We start from the raw sequence: 19,957 nt of genomic DNA on the forward strand, positions 1-19,957 counted from the left end.
GTTTCTTTGTCCTTAACTAGAAAATTATGAACTTGAGTTAGTTTTGTTTTTGATTTGTTTATAAAAATGGCAACATTCTATTTTTGGTCAACTTTTATTTCAGTGTTGGACGTGATGTGTGTTATAACTAGAACTATGACAACATCATATTCTTTTTCTTGTTTTGATTTTCAGATATATATCCATTGATATCTTATGTTTTTATGTAGCGGGGTGTTGGTGTGGTTCTTCAGTGTCTGTGTTGGATATATATTCGCGAGTCAAAACAATGAAAAGAATATGCTGTTGTCATAGCCCTAGTTATAACTTAATGGCATTAATATTACTTTTTTATTTTTTTGCTTAAATAAAAACATGGTTTATTTAGAATTCTAAAAAATTTAAGGGACTTAAAATAGGAATTAACCAATTCTTTTGTAGTTACGTTTTTATAAATAACACTCGCTGATAAATAATTTTAGACTTATAGATTTATTTTAAACATATTTGTGTTTCTTTCAGCCTCTCTTCTTCAATTGTAAAATTTACTTAATATTTAACAATTTAAAACGATTTTTCTGTATTTTTTGCACTTCAAACTTTGCAGTAGAAATATAAAAAATAAGCAACTGTTTTTTTATCAAATGTCACAAACAACTCGCAGTCAACGGTCAAGGGGAGATAACTTCTACAAACTGAATTTCTTATCCAAATTTGTTAATTCCTGAAAATCTGCCACATTAAAAAAAAAATTACTTTATTTTTTTTTTCTCTATATTTTCACAAGTTTGGAGATAGTTATTTAACAATTAGAAGATCTATTACATTTACGGCATGTTTTAGGCAGGAAAGAACAAATGCCTTGGGCAATAATTGATTTATTCTCAAAATTCAAAGAAGATCTTATTCAAAGAAGCTGCACTTGCATCAATATGAAGTATCTTCATCACCAAATGCAAAATTCATTACGTTTCCCTGACAATTTTTCACTTGTTCTCCTTTTTATTGGTTCACATTCTTACACATGTACATGCCAAATCTTTTTATTGGTTCACATTCTTACACATGTACATGCAAAATCTTTTTATTGGTTCACATTCTTACACATGTACATGCCAAATCTTTTTATTGGTTCACATTCTTACATATGTACATGCCAAATCTTTTTATTGGTTCACATTCTTACACATGTACATGCCAAATCTTTTTATTGGTTCACATTCTTACACATGTACATGCCAAATCTTTTTATTGTTCACATTCTTATACATGTACATGCCAAATCTTTTTATTGGTTCACATTCTTACACATGTACATGCAAAATCTTATTGGTTCACATTCTTACACATGTACATGCAAAATCTTTTTATTGGTTCACATTCTTACACATGTACATGCAAAATCTTTTTATTGGTTCACATTCTTACACATGTACATGCCAAATCTTTTTATTGGTTCACATTCGTACACATGTACATGCCAAATCTTTTTATTGGTTCACATTCTTACACATGTACATGCCAAATCTTTTTATTGGTTCACATTCTTACACATGTACATGCAAAATCTTATTGGTTCACATTCTTACACATGTACATGCCAAATCTTTTTATTGGTTCACATTCTTACACATGTACATGCCAAATCTTTTTATTGGTTCACATTCTTACACATGTACATGCAAAATCTTTTTATTGGTTCACATTCTTACACATGTACATGCAAAATCTTTTTATTGGTTCACATTCTTACACATGTACATGCCAAATCTTTTTATTGGTTCACATTCTTACACATGTACATGCAAAATCTTATTGGTTCACATTCTTACACATGTACATGCAAAATCTTTTTATTGGTTCACATTCTTACACATGTACATGCAAAATCTTTTTATTGGTTCACATTCTTACACATGTACATGCCAAATCTTTTTATTGGTTCACATTCTTACACATGTACATGCAAAATCTTATTGGTTCACATTCTTACACATGTACATGCAAAATCTTTTTATTGGTTCACATTCTTACACATGTACATGCAAAATCTTATTGGTTCACATTCTTACACATGTACATGCAAAATCTTATTGGTTCACATTCTTACACATGTACATGCAAAATCTTTTTATTGGTTCACATTCTTACACATGTACATGCCAAATCTTTTTATTGGTTCACATTCTTACACATGTACATGCAAAATCTTATTGGTTCACATTCTTACACATGTACATGCAAAATCTTATTGGTTCACATTCTTACACATGTACATGCAAAATCTTTTTATTGGTTCACATTCTTACACATGTACATGCCAAATCTTTTTATTGGTTCACATTCTTACACATGTACATGCAAAATCTTATTGGTTCACATTCTTACACATGTACATGCAAAATCTTTTTATTGGTTCACATTCTTACACATGTACATGCCAAATCTTTTTATTGGTTCACATTCTTACACATGTACATGCCAAATCTTTTTATTGGTTCACATTCTTACACATGTACATGCCAAATCTTTTTATTGGTTCACATTCTTACACATGTACATGCAAAATCTTATTGGTTCAGATTCTTACACATGTACATGCAAAATCTTTTTATTGGTTCACATTCTTACACATGTACATGCAAAATCTTTTTATTGGTTCACATTCTTACACATGTACATGCGAAATCTTTTTATTGGTTCACATTCTTACATATGTACATGCCAAATCTTTTTATTGGTTCACATTCTTACACATGTACATGCCAAATCTTTTTATTGGTTCACATTCTTACACATGTACATGCCAAATCTTTTTATTGGTTCACATTCTTACACATGTACATGCAAAATCTTTTTATTGGTTCACATTCTTACACATGTACATGCCAAATCTTTTTATTGGTTCACATTCTTACACATGTACATGCCAAATCTTTTTATTGGTTCACATTCTTACACATGTACATGCCAAATCTTTTTATTGGTTCACATTCTTACACATATACATGCAAAATCTTTTTATTGGTTCACATTCTTACACATGTACATGCCAAATCTTTTTATTGGTTCACATTCTTACACATGTACATGCCAAATCTTTTTATTGGTTCACATTCTTACACATGTACATGCCAAATCTTTTCATTGGTTCACATTCTTACACATGTACATGCAAAATCTTATTGGTTCACATTCTTACACATGTACATGCAAAATCTTTTTATTGGTTCACATTCTTACACATGTACATGCCAAATCTTTTTATTGGTTCACATTCTTACACATGTACATGCAAAATCTTATTGGTTCACATTCTTACACATGTACATGCCAAATCTTTTTATTGGTTCACATTCTTACACATGTACATGCCAAATCTTTTTATTGGTTCACATTCTTACACATGTACATGCCAAATCTTTTTATTGGTTCACATTCTTACACATGTACATGCAAAATCTTATTGGTTCACATTCTTACACATGTACATGCAAAATCTTTTTATTGGTTCACATTCTTACACATGTACATGCAAAATCTTATTGGTTCACATTCTTACACATGTACATGCAAAATCTTATTGGTTCACATTCTTACACATGTACATGCAAAATCTTTTTATTGGTTCACATTCTTATACATGTACATGCCAAATCTTTTTATTGGTTCACATTCTTACACATGTACATGCAAAATCTTATTGGTTCACATTCTTACACATGTACATGCAAAATCTTATTGGTTCACATTCTTACACATGTACATGCAAAATCTTTTTATTGGTTCACATTCTTACACATGTACATGCCAAATCTTTTTATTGGTTCACATTCTTACACATGTACATGCAAAATCTTATTGGTTCACATTCTTACACATGTACATGCAAAATCTTTTTATTGGTTCACATTCTTACACATGTACATGCGAAATCTTTTTATTGGTTCACATTCTTACATATGTACATGCCAAATCTTTTTATTGGTTCACATTCTTACACATGTACATGCCAAATCTTTTTATTGGTTCACATTCTTACACATGTACATGCCAAATCTTTTTATTGGTTCACATTCTTACACATGTACATGCAAAATCTTTTTATTGGTTCACATTCTTACACATGTACATGCCAAATCTTTTTATTGGTTCACATTCTTACACATGTACATGCCAAATCTTTTTATTGGTTCACATTCTTACACATGTACATGCAAAATCTTTTTATTGGTTCACATTCGTACACATGTACATGCCAAATCTTTTTATTGGTTCACATTCTTACACATGTACATGCCAAATCTTTTTATTGGTTCACATTCTTACACATGTACATGCAAAATCTTATTGGTTCACATTCTTACACATGTACATGCAAAATCTTTTTATTGGTTCACATTCTTACACATGTACATGCCAAATCTTTTTATTGGTTCACATTCTTACACATGTACATGCCAAATCTTTTTATTGGTTCACATTCTTACACATGTACATGCCAAATCTTTTTATTGGTTCACATTCTTACACATGTACATGCAAAATCTTATTGGTTCACATTCTTACACATGTACATGCAAAATCTTTTTATTGGTTCACATTCTTACACATGTACATGTTAAATCTTTTTATTGGTTCACATTCTTACACATGTACATGCCAAATCTTTTTATTGGTTCACATTCTTACACATGTACATGCCAAATCTTTTTATTGGTTCACATTCTTACACATATACATGCAAAATCTTTTTATTGGTTCACATTCTTACACATGTACATGCCAAATCTTTTTATTGGTTCACATTCTTACACATGTACATGCCAAATCTTTTTATTGGTTCACATTCTTACACATGTACATGCCAAATCTTTTTATTGGTTCACATTCTTACACATGTACATGCCAAATCTTTTCATTGGTTCACATTCTTACACATGTACATGCAAAATCTTATTGGTTCACATTCTTACACATGTACATGCAAAATCTTTTTATTGGTTCACATTCTTACACATGTACATGCCAAATCTTTTTATTGGTTCACATTCTTACACATGTACATGCAAACTCTTTTTATTGGTTCACATTCTTACACATGTACATGCCAAATCTTTTTATTGGTTCACATTCTTACACATGTACATGCAAAATCTTATTGGTTCACATTCTTACACATGTACATGCAAAATCTTTTTATTGGTTCACATTCTTACACATGTACATGCCAAATCTTTTTATTAGTTCACATTCTTACACATGTACATGCCAAATCTTTTTATTGGTTCACATTCTTACACATGTGCATGCAAAATCTTATTGGTTCACATTCTTACACATGTACATGCAAAATCTTTTTATTGGTTCACATTCTTACACATGTACATGCAAAATCTAATTGGTTCACATTCTTACACATGTACATGCAAAATCTTATTGGTTCACATTCTTACACATGTACATGCCAAATCTTTTTATTGGTTCACATTCTTACACATGTACATGCCAAATCTTTTTATTGGTTCACATTCTTACACATGTACATGCCAAATCTTTTTATTGGTTCACATTCTTACACATGTACATGCAAAATCTTATTGGTTCACATTCTTACACATGTACATGCAAAATCTTTTTATTGGTTCACATTCTTACACATGTACATGCGAAATCTTTTTATTGGTTCACATTCTTACACATGTACATGCGAAATCTTTTTATTGGTTCACATTCTTACACATGTACATGCGAAATCTTTTTATTGGTTCACATTCTTACACATGTACATGCCAAATCTTTTTATTGGTTCACATTCTTACACATGTACATGCCAAATCTTTTTATTGGTTCACATTCTTACACATGTACATGCAAAATCTTATTGGTTCACATTCTTACACATGTACATGCAAAATCTTTTTATTGGTTCACATTCTTACACATGTACATGCAAAATCTAATTGGTTCACATTCTTACACATGTACATGCAAAATCTTATTGGTTCACATTCTTACACATGTACATGCCAAATCTTTTTATTGGTTCACATTCTTACACATGTACATGCGAAATCTTTTTATTGGTTCACATTCTTACACATGTACATGCCAAATCTTTTTATTGGTTCACATTCTTACACATGTACATGCAAAATCTTATTGGTTCACATTCTTACACATGTACATGCAAAATCTTTTTATTGGTTCACATTCTTACACATGTACATGCCAAATCTTTTTATTGGTTCACATTCTTACACATGTACATGCAAAATCTTATTGGTTCACATTCTTACACATGTACATGCCAAATCTTTTTATTGGTTCACATTCTTACACATGTACATGCCAAATCTTTTTATTGGTTCACATTCTTACACATGTACATGCCAAATCTTTTTATTGGTTCACATTCTTATACATGTACATGCCAAATCTTTTTATTGGTTCACATTCTTACACATGTACATGCAAAATCTTATTGGTTCACATTCTTACACATGTACATGCAAAATCTTATTGGTTCACATTCTTACACATGTACATGCAAAATCTTTTTATTGGTTCACATTCTTACACATGTACATGCCAAATCTTTTTATTGGTTCACATTCTTACACATGTACATGCAAAATCTTATTGGTTCACATTCTTACACATGTACATGCAAAATCTTTTTATTGGTTCACATTCTTACACATGTACATGCGAAATCTTTTTATTGGTTCACATTCTTACATATGTACATGCCAAATCTTTTTATTGGTTCACATTCTTACACATGTACATGCCAAATCTTTTTATTGGTTCACATTCTTACACATGTACATGCCAAATCTTTTTATTGGTTCACATTCTTACACATGTACATGCAAAATCTTTTTATTGGTTCACATTCTTACACATGTACATGCCAAATCTTTTTATTGGTTCACATTCTTACACATGTACATGCCAAATCTTTTTATTGGTTCACATTCTTACACATGTACATGCAAAATCTTTTTATTGGTTCACATTCGTACACATGTACATGCCAAATCTTTTTATTGGTTCACATTCTTACACATGTACATGCCAAATCTTTTTATTGGTTCACATTCTTACACATGTACATGCAAAATCTTATTGGTTCACATTCTTACACATGTACATGCAAAATCTTTTTATTGGTTCACATTCTTACACATGTACATGCCAAATCTTTTTATTGGTTCACATTCTTACACATGTACATGCCAAATCTTTTTATTGGTTCACATTCTTACACATGTACATGCCAAATCTTTTTATTGGTTCACATTCTTACACATGTACATGCAAAATCTTATTGGTTCACATTCTTACACATGTACATGCAAAATCTTTTTATTGGTTCACATTCTTACACATGTACATGTTAAATCTTTTTATTGGTTCACATTCTTACACATGTACATGCCAAATCTTTTTATTGGTTCACATTCTTACACATGTACATGCCAAATCTTTTTATTGGTTCACATTCTTACACATATACATGCAAAATCTTTTTATTGGTTCACATTCTTACACATGTACATGCCAAATCTTTTTATTGGTTCACATTCTTACACATGTACATGCCAAATCTTTTTATTGGTTCACATTCTTACACATGTACATGCCAAATCTTTTTATTGGTTCACATTCTTACACATGTACATGCCAAATCTTTTCATTGGTTCACATTCTTACACATGTACATGCAAAATCTTATTGGTTCACATTCTTACACATGTACATGCCAAATCTTTTTATTGGTTCACATTCTTACACATGTACATGCCAAATCTTTTTATTGGTTCACATTCTTACACATGTACATGCAAACTCTTTTTATTGGTTCACATTCTTACACATGTACATGCCAAATCTTTTTATTGGTTCACATTCTTACACATGTACATGCAAAATCTTATTGGTTCACATTCTTACACATGTACATGCAAAATCTTTTTATTGGTTCACATTCTTACACATGTACATGCCAAATCTTTTTATTAGTTCACATTCTTACACATGTACATGCCAAATCTTTTTATTGGTTCACATTCTTACACATGTGCATGCAAAATCTTATTGGTTCACATTCTTACACATGTACATGCAAAATCTTTTTATTGGTTCACATTCTTACACATGTACATGCAAAATCTAATTGGTTCACATTCTTACACATGTACATGCAAAATCTTATTGGTTCACATTCTTACACATGTACATGCCAAATCTTTTTATTGGTTCACATTCTTACACATGTACATGCCAAATCTTTTTATTGGTTCACATTCTTACACATGTACATGCCAAATCTTTTTATTGGTTCACATTCTTACACATGTACATGCAAAATCTTATTGGTTCACATTCTTACACATGTACATGCAAAATCTTTTTATTGGTTCACATTCTTACACATGTACATGCGAAATCTTTTTATTGGTTCACATTCTTACACATGTACATGCGAAATCTTTTTATTGGTTCACATTCTTACACATGTACATGCGAAATCTTTTTATTGGTTCACATTCTTACACATGTACATGCCAAATCTTTTTATTGGTTCACATTCTTACACATGTACATGCCAAATCTTTTTATTGGTTCACATTCTTACACATGTACATGCCAAATCTTATTGGTTCACATTCTTACACATGTACATGCCAAATCTTTTTATTGGTTCACATTCTTACACATGTACATGCCAAACCTTTTTATTGGTTCACATTCTTACACATGTACATGCAAAATCTTATTGGTTCACATTCTTACACATGTACATGCAAAATCTTATTGGTTCACATTCTTACACATGTACATGCAAAATCTTTTTATTGGTTCACATTCTTACACATGTACATGCCAAATCTTTTTATTGGTTCACATTCTTACACATGTACATGCCAAATCTTTTTATTGGTTCACATTCTTACACATGTACATGCCAAATCTTTTTATTGGTTCACATTCTTACACATGTACATGCCAAATCTTTTTATTGGTTCACATTCTTACACATGTACATGCCAAATCCTTTTATTGGTTCACATTCTTACACATGTACATGCAAAATCTTATTGGTTCACATTCTTACACATGTACATGCAAAATCTTTTTATTGGTTCACATTCTTACACATGTACATGCCAAATCTTTTTATTGGTTCACATTCTTACACATGTACATGCAAAATCTTTTTATTGGTTCACATTCTTACACATGTACATGCAAAATCTTATTGGTTCACATTCTTACACATGTACATGCCAAATCTTTTTATTGTTCACATTCTTACACATGTACATGCCAAATCTTTTTATTGGTTCACATTCTTACACATGTACATGCCAAATCTTTTTATTGGTTCACATTCTTACACATGTACATGCCAAATCTTTTTATTGGTTCACATTCTTACACATGTACATGCCAAATCTTTTTATTGGTTCACATTCTTACACATGTACATGCCAAATCTTTTTATTGGTTCACATTCTTACACATGTACATGCAAAATCTTATTGGTTCACATTCTTACACATGTACATGCAAAATCTTTTTATTGGTTCACATTCTTACACATGTACATGCAAAATCTTTTTATTGGTTCACATTCTTACACATGTACATGCAAAATCTTATTGGTTCACATTCTTACACATGTACATGCCAAATCTTTTTTTTGGTTCACATTCTTACACATGTACATGCCAAATCTTTTTATTGGTTCACATTCTTACATATGTACATGCAAAATCTTATTGGTTCACATTCTTACACATGTACATGCCAAATCTTTTTATTGGTTCACATTCTTACACATGTACATGCCAAATCTTTTTATTGGTTCACATTCTTACACATGTACATGCCAAATCTTATTGGTTCACATTCTTACACATGTACATGCCAAATCTTTTTATTGGTTCACATTCTTACACATGTACATGCCAAATCTTATTGGTTCACATTCTTACACATGTACATGCCAAATCTTTTTATTGGTTCACATTCTTACACATGTACATGCAAAATCTTATTGGTTCACATTCTTACACATGTACATGCCAAATCTTTTTATTGGTTCACATTCTTACACATGTACATGCCAAATCTTTTTATTGGTTCACATTCTTACACATGTACATGCCAAATCTTTTTATTGTTCACATTCTTACACATGTACATGCCAAATCTTTTTATTGGTTCACATTCTTACACATGTACATGCCAAATCTTTTTATTGGTTCACATTCTTACACATGTACATGCCAAATCTTTTTATTGGTTCACATTCTTACATATGTACATGCAAAATCTTATTGGTTCACATTCTTACACATGTACATGCGAAATCTTTTTATTGGTTCACATTCTTACACATGTACATGCCAAATCTTTTTATTGGTTCACATTCTTACACATGTACATGCCAAATCTTATTGGTTCACATTCTTACACATGTACATGCCAAATCTTTTTATTGGTTCACATTCTTACACATGTACATGCAAAATCTTATTGGTTCACATTCTTACACATGTACATGCCAAATCTTTTTATTGTTCACATTCTTACACATGTACATGCCAAATCTTTTTATTGGTTCACATTCTTACACATGTACATGCCAAATCTTTTTATTGGTTCACATTCTTACACATGTACATGCCAAATCTTTTTATTGGTTCACATTCTTACACATGTACATGCCAAATCTTTTTATTGGTTCACATTCTTACACATGTACATGCCAAATCTTTTTATTGGTTCACATTCTTACACATGTACATGCGAAATCTTTTTATTGGTTCACATTCTTACACATGTACATGCCAAATCTTTTTATTGGTTCACATTCTTACACATGTACATGCGAAATCTTTTTATTGGTTCACATTCTTACACATGTACATGCGAAATCTTTTTATTGGTTCACATTCTTACACATGTACATGCGAAATCTTTTTATTGGTTCACATTCTTACACATGTACATGCGAAATCTTTTTATTGGTTCACATTCTTACACATGTACATGCAAAATCTTTTTATTGGTTCACATTCTTACACATGTACATGCAAAATCTTTTTATTGGTTCACATTCGTACACATGTACATGCCAAATCTTTTTATTGGTTCACATTCTTACACATGTACATGCCAAATTTTTTTATTGGTTCACATCCTTACACATGTACATGCAAAATCTTTTTATTGGTTCACATTCTTACACATGTACATGCCAAATCTTTTTATTGGTTCACATTCTTACACATGTACATGCCAAATCTTTTTATTGGTTCACATTCTTACACATGTACATGCAAAATCTCACCCACACATGAGAGTTCAATATCACGAGTTTTATTTTAAAACATTGTGTTGGGGCAGCCATTTTTTTTATTTTTCTTTCTGAGATACCTGCACTCGACATGCCAGACAGGTGTGCTGCCACTTTTATAAGTAATTTATTCTATTACAGCACTAAGTCTTCAGGCAGGACCTGAATTTGGAGAACATGGCCTTCATGATGTCCTTTGAAAGACATTTAAATACCAATATGATCCTGACATTCAACTCCTCCTTAGTATTACAGACAGTAGAGTTGGCATTGTGGATTTTGAATTTACTTTCAGCAATCATATAACTATTGTTTTCCTTATTTTATCCTTTATTCATCATATTCCAAGACCGATGTTTTTGACAAAGGAGGAAGAATTGCTGTTTTCTGGGTTGGAATCTATTCATATAACACTTATTATTGGTTATGGTTTGACCTTGTAATTTCAATTTTTTTAGCTCCTTATATTAAATGGCTTCATTCCCTGTCTGAAGCGATTTCTATGAGGATAAAAAAAACTGTACCCCACTCATAATAGTCCATGGGATTGTAATCAGGTGAGTTGGGGGAGCAATATGTTGAGATGGATGAAGTCATAGAAGTCTCAGACAGTGACTTCTGGGTTTTCATTGAGTTTTGCTGCCACATGTATGACTCTCCTGCGGCCACCATCTTCACATTAGACAATAACTTTATATAGTCACGTGAATTGAGTGTGAGTCTGTTTTCAGAGATATTGAGGTGGCATGATGTGGTCTCTGCCCGAAACACACCAAAAGTCCATCACAGTTTGAGGTAACTTGATCTTTATGACACAGAACTTTGTCTCGCAACCTGTTGTTCTGCACATTGTAAAACTAATTCTAAGAAGAACCAGACAATCTCTGGCTCGATTGGATGTTTGTTTTTGTTGAGGAGTTTCTTGGCTTTCATAAGGTGGTTCTTTTGAGCCTTAGCAACAAATAGTTAACCTTTGCAATTCTTGTATCAAGAATAACAAAGATCCTTGTTCAGTGCTTTCTTCTATCACCTCTCCAACATTCATTTCTTTAGTCAAGATTTGCACAGATCTTGTCACAGCTTCAAAGTATTCAAGAAGTGATCTGCAGCAAATCATTAGGAATTAGGTCACTCTCTTCCAATATTCCAGTGTTTTTATGTCATCCATACACTTTACCGCTATTTAAATACTTCAAATCGTTCTGAAATACAAGAATATAAAAAATTTATCTCAAACACTCTGTACATGTATAGCTTCACTATAACTCTGAACCGCACTATTAGTAAATCTACAAATTTACAACAACAACAACTCCATGCAGAGAGGTAAAAAAAATGAAAGCAATTATTTTCAATTATTTAGTTCAAGAATGATTTTTTTTTTTTTTTTCAATTATTTTCAATTGGTAATCAAGATGATTTTATGTGTTAGTTTTTAGGAGTAATGTTTTCTAAGAATATAAAATAATTATCCTACCTCTAATATTCCATTGAACAACTTCATTCGACATTAAATATACCGTAAATAGTTGATATACCATAAAACAAATCATAATTCTGAAACTATTGGACATATTCTTTTTAATTAAAAAAAAAAAAAAATTTTTAAGGATGGATCGTATCTCTAGATATGGGTTGGGTAACTTGGTATTGTAGTTCGTCAATACCGATAATGACAGTTGTTTTAAATGAATAATGTATTGCATGAAATGCAACCCACTCTCACCACAAAACAAATGATGTCTGTGTGACAGACCTACACCTACCTGTTCACATATATATAGGAATGTTATATATATGCAAATCAAGTAATAGTTTCCATTACAAACTGAAAATGCAGCATTCTGGGTTCAAGTTCGAGCAGATATTAACCCATAATCCCCTCTATTTCTTTTCCTTCCCAACTACTGATAAAAGTTAATTAAACTTTTAGGCCTTAGTAAAAAAAAATAAGATGAGTAATATAAGCTTTATATCCATAAGATGTGGACAATATTTATTCGCGTTTATTGTCCAGGAAAAAATGAATTGAAAGTAGTTTGATTTATTGAGATTTATTCATAAAACTTGAATCAGTTTGTTTCTTACATCAAGTGGCTTCATGTTTTGTCTGAAGTAATTTCTATTTTTGAAAAATACCATGCGAAACCACACTGACCTGAAGTAATATTTGTATACCCATATCACACAAAATGATAACCTTTTTTAAACCTATTTTTAGATGCCTTTTCATGCCTATTGTGGTCTTGACCTGAGATCACAATAGGCACAAAAGTCTGATTTTATCAGATGCTTGTTCAGCGATTCTTCTCTATGGCTACGAAACCTGGCTAATGAGAGCTGCAGATCTCAAAATATTGGTAGTGTTTAACTTATACTGCATCTGCTAAATTCTGCATATCCATTCGCACCACTTTGTCTCCAATACATAAATCTGGATATAATGCAGGATCCTCCCCATTAACCAGGCGCTTTTAAAAAGAAGACTTTGTTGGTTTGGCCATGCTCAAAGATTGACGAAGACTTCGGAAAGCCAGCTGAAGATGTGGTTACACACCATCAAAGCCAATATCAAAATTAATTTCGCTCCACAGATCTACAGTGTTCACCGTTGGTTCCAGGACTTGCTGCCCATAATTATCTTGGTTGCTGTGAACCTTTCATGTAGGGTCTGCATTCATCCAGGATGCTGTGTGTTTTATGGAAAGAGACAGCTCAACCCATCCTGGGTGAATGTCACTTCAAGTCAAGTCAGTCAATGCCTTTAAAACATCACAGCGTAAGGGAAATAACTCTTACGAGTCCTGACTTTTACATCCGGGTCTTAATTATAATTCAACAACATGAATGCTGTTTCTTTTGCTCAGGTGACGAACTATCACAACAGATTTCTACTTATGTTGGCAACGAAACTTTAAATCCTTCATCCAAGGAACAATTGATATTATTTGCACAACATTTATCAACCATTCAAGACTACAGACAAGCACAGGTCAGTTTTAAATATGTTTTCTTTTCTTCAATTTGCATCTTTTACAATCTCTTTTGCAAACACAGTGAACAGCAGAGTTTATGGCTTCTTTTTGCTTTGTATGTGTTAGACTTATTGGTTTCTTAATTATTCTTACACATAACCAATGAGCAAAAAGAAACAAAAAAAGTGTACAGCACATGTCCAGAATTCCTTCCATGAAAAAGAAAAAAAACTCTGTATGATGTATGTACCGCCTGAGCTCCAATCTATGGCCCCCCTCACCAAACTTTCACGAAAAACACTCATCTAGCTGAAACCACTGTCAATAATTTCGCCCACCCTTTATCTGTGCCTAAACCTAAACGTAGATTCCATGAACAAAGCTTCTTTCTTAGAAGTACACGTCTGTGGAACTCTTTCCGTTTGCCTGTTTTCCAGCTGACTACAATTTGATAGTCTTCAAGTCCAATGTAAACAAGTTCTTGATGAACCGTCCCCTTAAGTAATCCAATTTATCATATTATCTCATTGACTACTGTATACTCAATAACCCTTATCCTCGAGTGGCCTCTGGGGCTTGATAAGTTGTGACTCCTACGTAAAAAAAAAAAAAAAAGAAATTGTGTAAATTGATCAAGTAGTTTTATTTCTATAAAGAAAATAATTTTGAAGTAAATTTGAGGTTTTCCAGTGCCTCCTCTCTTCCCCATGTTAAGAATGGCTGTCTAAAATCTCGATTTGGAGTTATCTCTCTTGTTCATACAGTTTGTTTTTGGGATGACAGCACAAGATTGTCGCTTGTAATTTAGCCACAGAATTTGATTTTCTTTATAAAAATAAAACTACTTGATCTGTTTACGTGATTTTTGGTGTACGATATTTTCTTTTCCGTCACAGGTATGTACGTCATACACATTTTTTTCTTTGTTTTTGAGGAGGGAAGAATTTGGGATAAGCATCAAGTGTGTTTATAAAATTATAACAGAATTTATTTGAACTCCTAAGTAATACACGTAAATATGCAATTTAGTTCACGTTTTTAACTCTCTGATCACTCAGAGCAGGAAATCTGGGTAATAGCTTTTAAAAATGCACAATTTATTAAAGTATTATAAAGTTGTGAGTTAGAAAGAATCGAGCACTGTTTTCAAATTGCAAAGGCATAGAGATATAAAAGATGTGTGCAGAACATGGAGAGTAGAAAGTAAATCCTGTGTTTACTTTCAACAGCCTCGTAACTCTTGCTTTCCTTATTCTATCAGCAATGTTTCTGACAAAGGGGGAAGAATTGCTGTTTTCTAGGCTGGAATCTGTCCAGATAACATTTATTGTTGGCTAGTTTTTGACATTGAACTGGTATTTTAAAAAAAAGTTTTGGTACAACTTTACTATAGTTTGTTGTCTGACCCAATTGTGTATTTTTGAACAAAGGCATTTTCAGGGGAAAAAAATTATGTCTCTAAGTGCCATATTGAAATTAGTATACGTTCCAAAAATTATGAAAAACGGTCCAGTAGAAGATGTGCTATAGCTGATTTTTGAAAAAAAGTGTGCAGTAGATTGAAAAAAGCAAGATGGCAGACCTGAAAGATAGTGTCATCGGATTCTGCGCAAAGCAACTTAAATAATAAACTGCAGTTATCTCCCCCTGTTTTTGATCTTCTAAAGGGTTAATTTACAGTGAAAAATCACAACTTTGAAAAATTCTGTTTTTAACTATAATTATTTTTCTACCGGACCATTTTTTGTAATTTTTAGAATTTATACTGATTTCAGCATGATATGTAAGTACGTAATGATGTTTTTCTCTGAATTGCATTTTTTCCAAGTCACAGTTTAGTAAAGATGTACAAAAAATTTTTTAACTCTTTACATCAAGTGGCTTCATGCCTTGTCTGCAGCAATTTCCATAAGAAAAAAAGAATAGGAAACCTTTACAGCCACGTTGAAAAAATTGATGACAGTTCTTAGGTCAGTTGATGAAGAACAGTTGTAGCAGGTTCAGTTCACAGGAAAGGCCAAGGAAATAATAAGATTGGATTTGAGAGAATAAGGGATAAAGACCTGGCCAGAGATAGATCAGTTTGGAAGTCAATTTCTTAAAGCCACCCAACACATGTCAGCATGTAAAATAGACATAAAAGTGAATATGATAATGATGATGATCATCATTCTATGAAAAAGATGGGGAGGTGACAGTGGTCTAGTGGTTAACTACATAGACTAACGACCTAGGTGTTCCAAGTTCGAATCCAGTTAATTAAAAAAAAATCACTTTCACTTAGGGTGTTAGCAACCTTCTCGTGGTCCTTCCCATAAGTATCTTTCTGGAAAGAATTCTGGCTAGAAAAATATCTGGGAAACCAATGCCAACAATAGAATCTTCGGATTCATATGATATGATGATAAGAAAAAAAAAACAATAAAATAAAATGTTAATTAAATTTGTTAATTTAATTTATATTTTATTTTATTGATCCTTTTTGGAAAATTCAAATTGATTTGAATAAAAAAATTTCTTAATTAAAATTTAATTAATCCAATTAATTTTTTGCTTTTTTAAATTAAATTAGACCAAAATTGTTAGAATAAAAATTATTGAATTAAAACTTGTAATTCATTTTTGTAATATTCTTTTGAAATGTACACCATAATTATGTTGGTACACAGGTTCTTATTAGATCGCAGAAGTTAAGCAACATTAGACCTCGTCAGTACAAGATGGGTGATCATTTGGGAATATTAAGTGCTGTATGCATAAGATCAGTGAAACCTCCAAGGAAAACAAAAAAAACAATACAACCCTGAAGATGCTTCGAACAATCATATCAGTCAATATACTCTTTTCATCCACATTTATATTCTTTCGAAATTCTTAGTGCTTCAATTTTTATTTTGAAAATCACAATCTCTGTTGAAATTGTTTTTCACATAAAACATTAGTGTGTATAGAAAATTATAATGAGCATGAAAACAGTGAACGGGTGAGATTTTGCTGCTTGTTGGGTTAGTAGGAAGTATGTATGTTGAGGCATCTACACTTTTTGTAGGGTTCAGCTGCTAAACAATAAAAAAAGTATGACATGGTAACGCCCAGTTAATTTTATCCTCACTAATCATGCAAATTACTTCAAATTCTCATAATCATATGCAAATGAGATGCTGCTAACTTGAACAAAAAGCCTGTTTTTCAGAGATTGAGCTATTTGGATTTGGGAGTCGCGAACTTCGATAGCAGTGTGTCGGATTTAATCGTGAACATTGTTAGTTGAAAGCGCTGAACTGGGAAAGTGTAGAATAGTTAAAAATTAATGTAGAATATCTGATATTTATCAGTAAAAATTGCGAAATAAAACCTTCATATTAGCGTGAACTCCTCCTACAACGGCTATTCTTCTTGAAATATAAAAAGTGTCAACCTGTTCCATGGTCGGAATGCAGGTGACTAAACTTGCAACTTCATTAGACAGGTTTGGGCTTTTTTGATGCAGTGGGTGAACATCCAGCAACATTAAAAACAAGAACTTCCCCTTATTTTGTCCTTTAGTCTTCGTATTCCATGAGTGATGTTTCTGACAAAGAGAAAAGAATTGCTGTTTTCTTGGTTAACTGTAGAGTTTTTCAATCTTCTTGCAGCATTCATCATAATATTCCATTTACCATCTGTTTTACATGTTGACATGTATTGAATGACTTTTAGAAATTGACTTCCAATATCTCCTATTTCTGCCCATGTCCTTATTTATCCCTCATTTTGAAGGGGGGGGCACTTATAAGAATTTGGTACACAAGAAGTGCAGTGGAATTACTAGTGCATTAGTAGATGATTACTAGGTAGTATGCAAAAAGTGTATGACAATGGAGATAGATCAGAACTCAAATGTAGAAAGAAAAATATCATGTTGGCAAAGCTATTAAGGTTTTTGAGAAGCTTTGTTTTTTTGGTGATTGTTACGTGTTTAGAATGTAGGTTGTCTGTGAAATAGCCATGTAAAAAATGGTGCAAAAACAAGGGAGAACGTTTAACAATTTTATTTAACAATTTATGAAGAGAGGTGAGCCGCTGGATGCATAATGATTGAAAACCGTGTTATTTATCTCCAAAGTGTCGTGGCCAACTCTCCAGTCTCTGCCAAGGAGGATAAATCTCTTGCTAGTCCAAGGGCAATAATTCTTTCTTTTTCTCATTAGGTGGATCCTATCAGTGATACTATTGGAGCACAGGGTGGAGTAGGTGGTAGTGTTATTGTAAGAATTAAAAGTAGATGGAATTAGTTCAGAAGAAATGATATAAGAATAATATGTGAGTCTTAAAAAGCAGGCTTAGATCTGATGACCTCAGAGGAAGATTAAACCTGAACAGTGTAAGGAGATATGTGCAGATCAGGAGACTTTGATGGTATGGCCACATTAAAAGAATGAATGAGTAGATGTAGAACAGTTGAGGTAGCAAGATCAGTTCATAGAGGAAATGATAAGAATGGACATGAGAGAAAGATCGATAACTAAAGACCTGGCCAGAGATAAGTTAGTTTGTAAATCAATTTCTAAAACTGTCCAACACATGCCAATATGTAAAATAGAGTAGTTGAATCAACATAAAATGGGGGAGGGGGGGGGGAATATGTACAAATAGCTAGGAGGGAGCTGGCTAATTAAAGCAATTCTTTTCAAACAAAGGAATATTTTCACATGTATTTGTGCAATTAAAGTATGTAGAGCCTTATATTGAACCTTTTATTATTCCTGATATTCATAAACATGATAAGATTGTGTCTGAGATGGGTATATTTGCTGATGATATAAATAATGTTGTTTTTTGACGTTCAACTTCATGTCAAAAAACGACATTAATTTTGCACCAACCCAATATAGTACTCTATAAAGACATGAGAGAAAAACGGATGTACACATATCCAAGGCAATGGCAGAATCCTTAGAAAACGACTTCCAGACTGTAGTGGAATGGCCATAAATAGATAACATTTAATGCTACTAAGACTAAGCTTCTTTCCTTTAACAATTATAAGAAGCTTTCTGAATCATTGATAGCCATGATTAAGAACACCCTACCACAGAGATCATTCTTCAAACTCCTCAGCTCAATATTCATGGCTAACATGAACTGGAACAAATACATTGAGGACATAAATCCCACACTATCAACCAAGCTTCAACCTCTGTCCCATCACAACAATGTTGCATCCCTGTGTCTGTTTTATAAGTACTTTAATGGAATGTGCTCTGATGAATTCATTGCACTTGCATCCCCTCGGCATATAAACAAGACCATCTGGCAGCAAAATCACATCCCTTAACTTTAGAGGTCACGAGATGCCAGAAAACTTTTTATTCTATAAGCTTCTTTCTTTCAATTGCTAGACTTTGGAATTCCCTCCCGGGTTCCTGCTTCACTGATATGTAGAATTTAAAATGTAATATTAACAGACATCTCACTCATCTCCCAGTAAGCATGGTCTCAAATCATAGCCCTTACGTCCATGTGGCAATATGCCTTGTTTGGGGTGAAAAGAAAATTAATCAAATATATATATATATATAGAGAAAGAGAGAGAGAAAGATAAAAAAAAGAAGAAACCATATATATATATATATATATATATATATAT

At 32.2% G+C, this 19,957-nt stretch overlaps 1 protein-coding gene across 2 annotated transcripts in view; it reads left to right on the forward strand.

Moving 5' to 3' along the window:
- Positions 1 to 19,957, forward strand: part of LOC145284929 (CBY1-interacting BAR domain-containing protein 1-A-like) — an 89,902-nt gene that overhangs the window by 12,106 nt on the left and 57,839 nt on the right. For both annotated transcript variants that reach the window (XM_080134023.1, XM_080134024.1), the window contains exon 3: positions 14,221 to 14,345. In XM_080134023.1, coding sequence (XP_079990149.1) covers positions 14,221 to 14,345 — 125 coding nt within the window. The remainder of the gene's footprint in view (positions 1 to 14,220; positions 14,346 to 19,957) is intronic.

The sequence above is a fragment of the Euprymna scolopes genome, chromosome 9 (assembly GCF_053919585.1).
Source record: "Euprymna scolopes isolate OS-2025 chromosome 9, ASM5391958v1, whole genome shotgun sequence".
NCBI lineage: Eukaryota > Metazoa > Mollusca > Cephalopoda > Sepiida > Sepiolidae > Euprymna > Euprymna scolopes.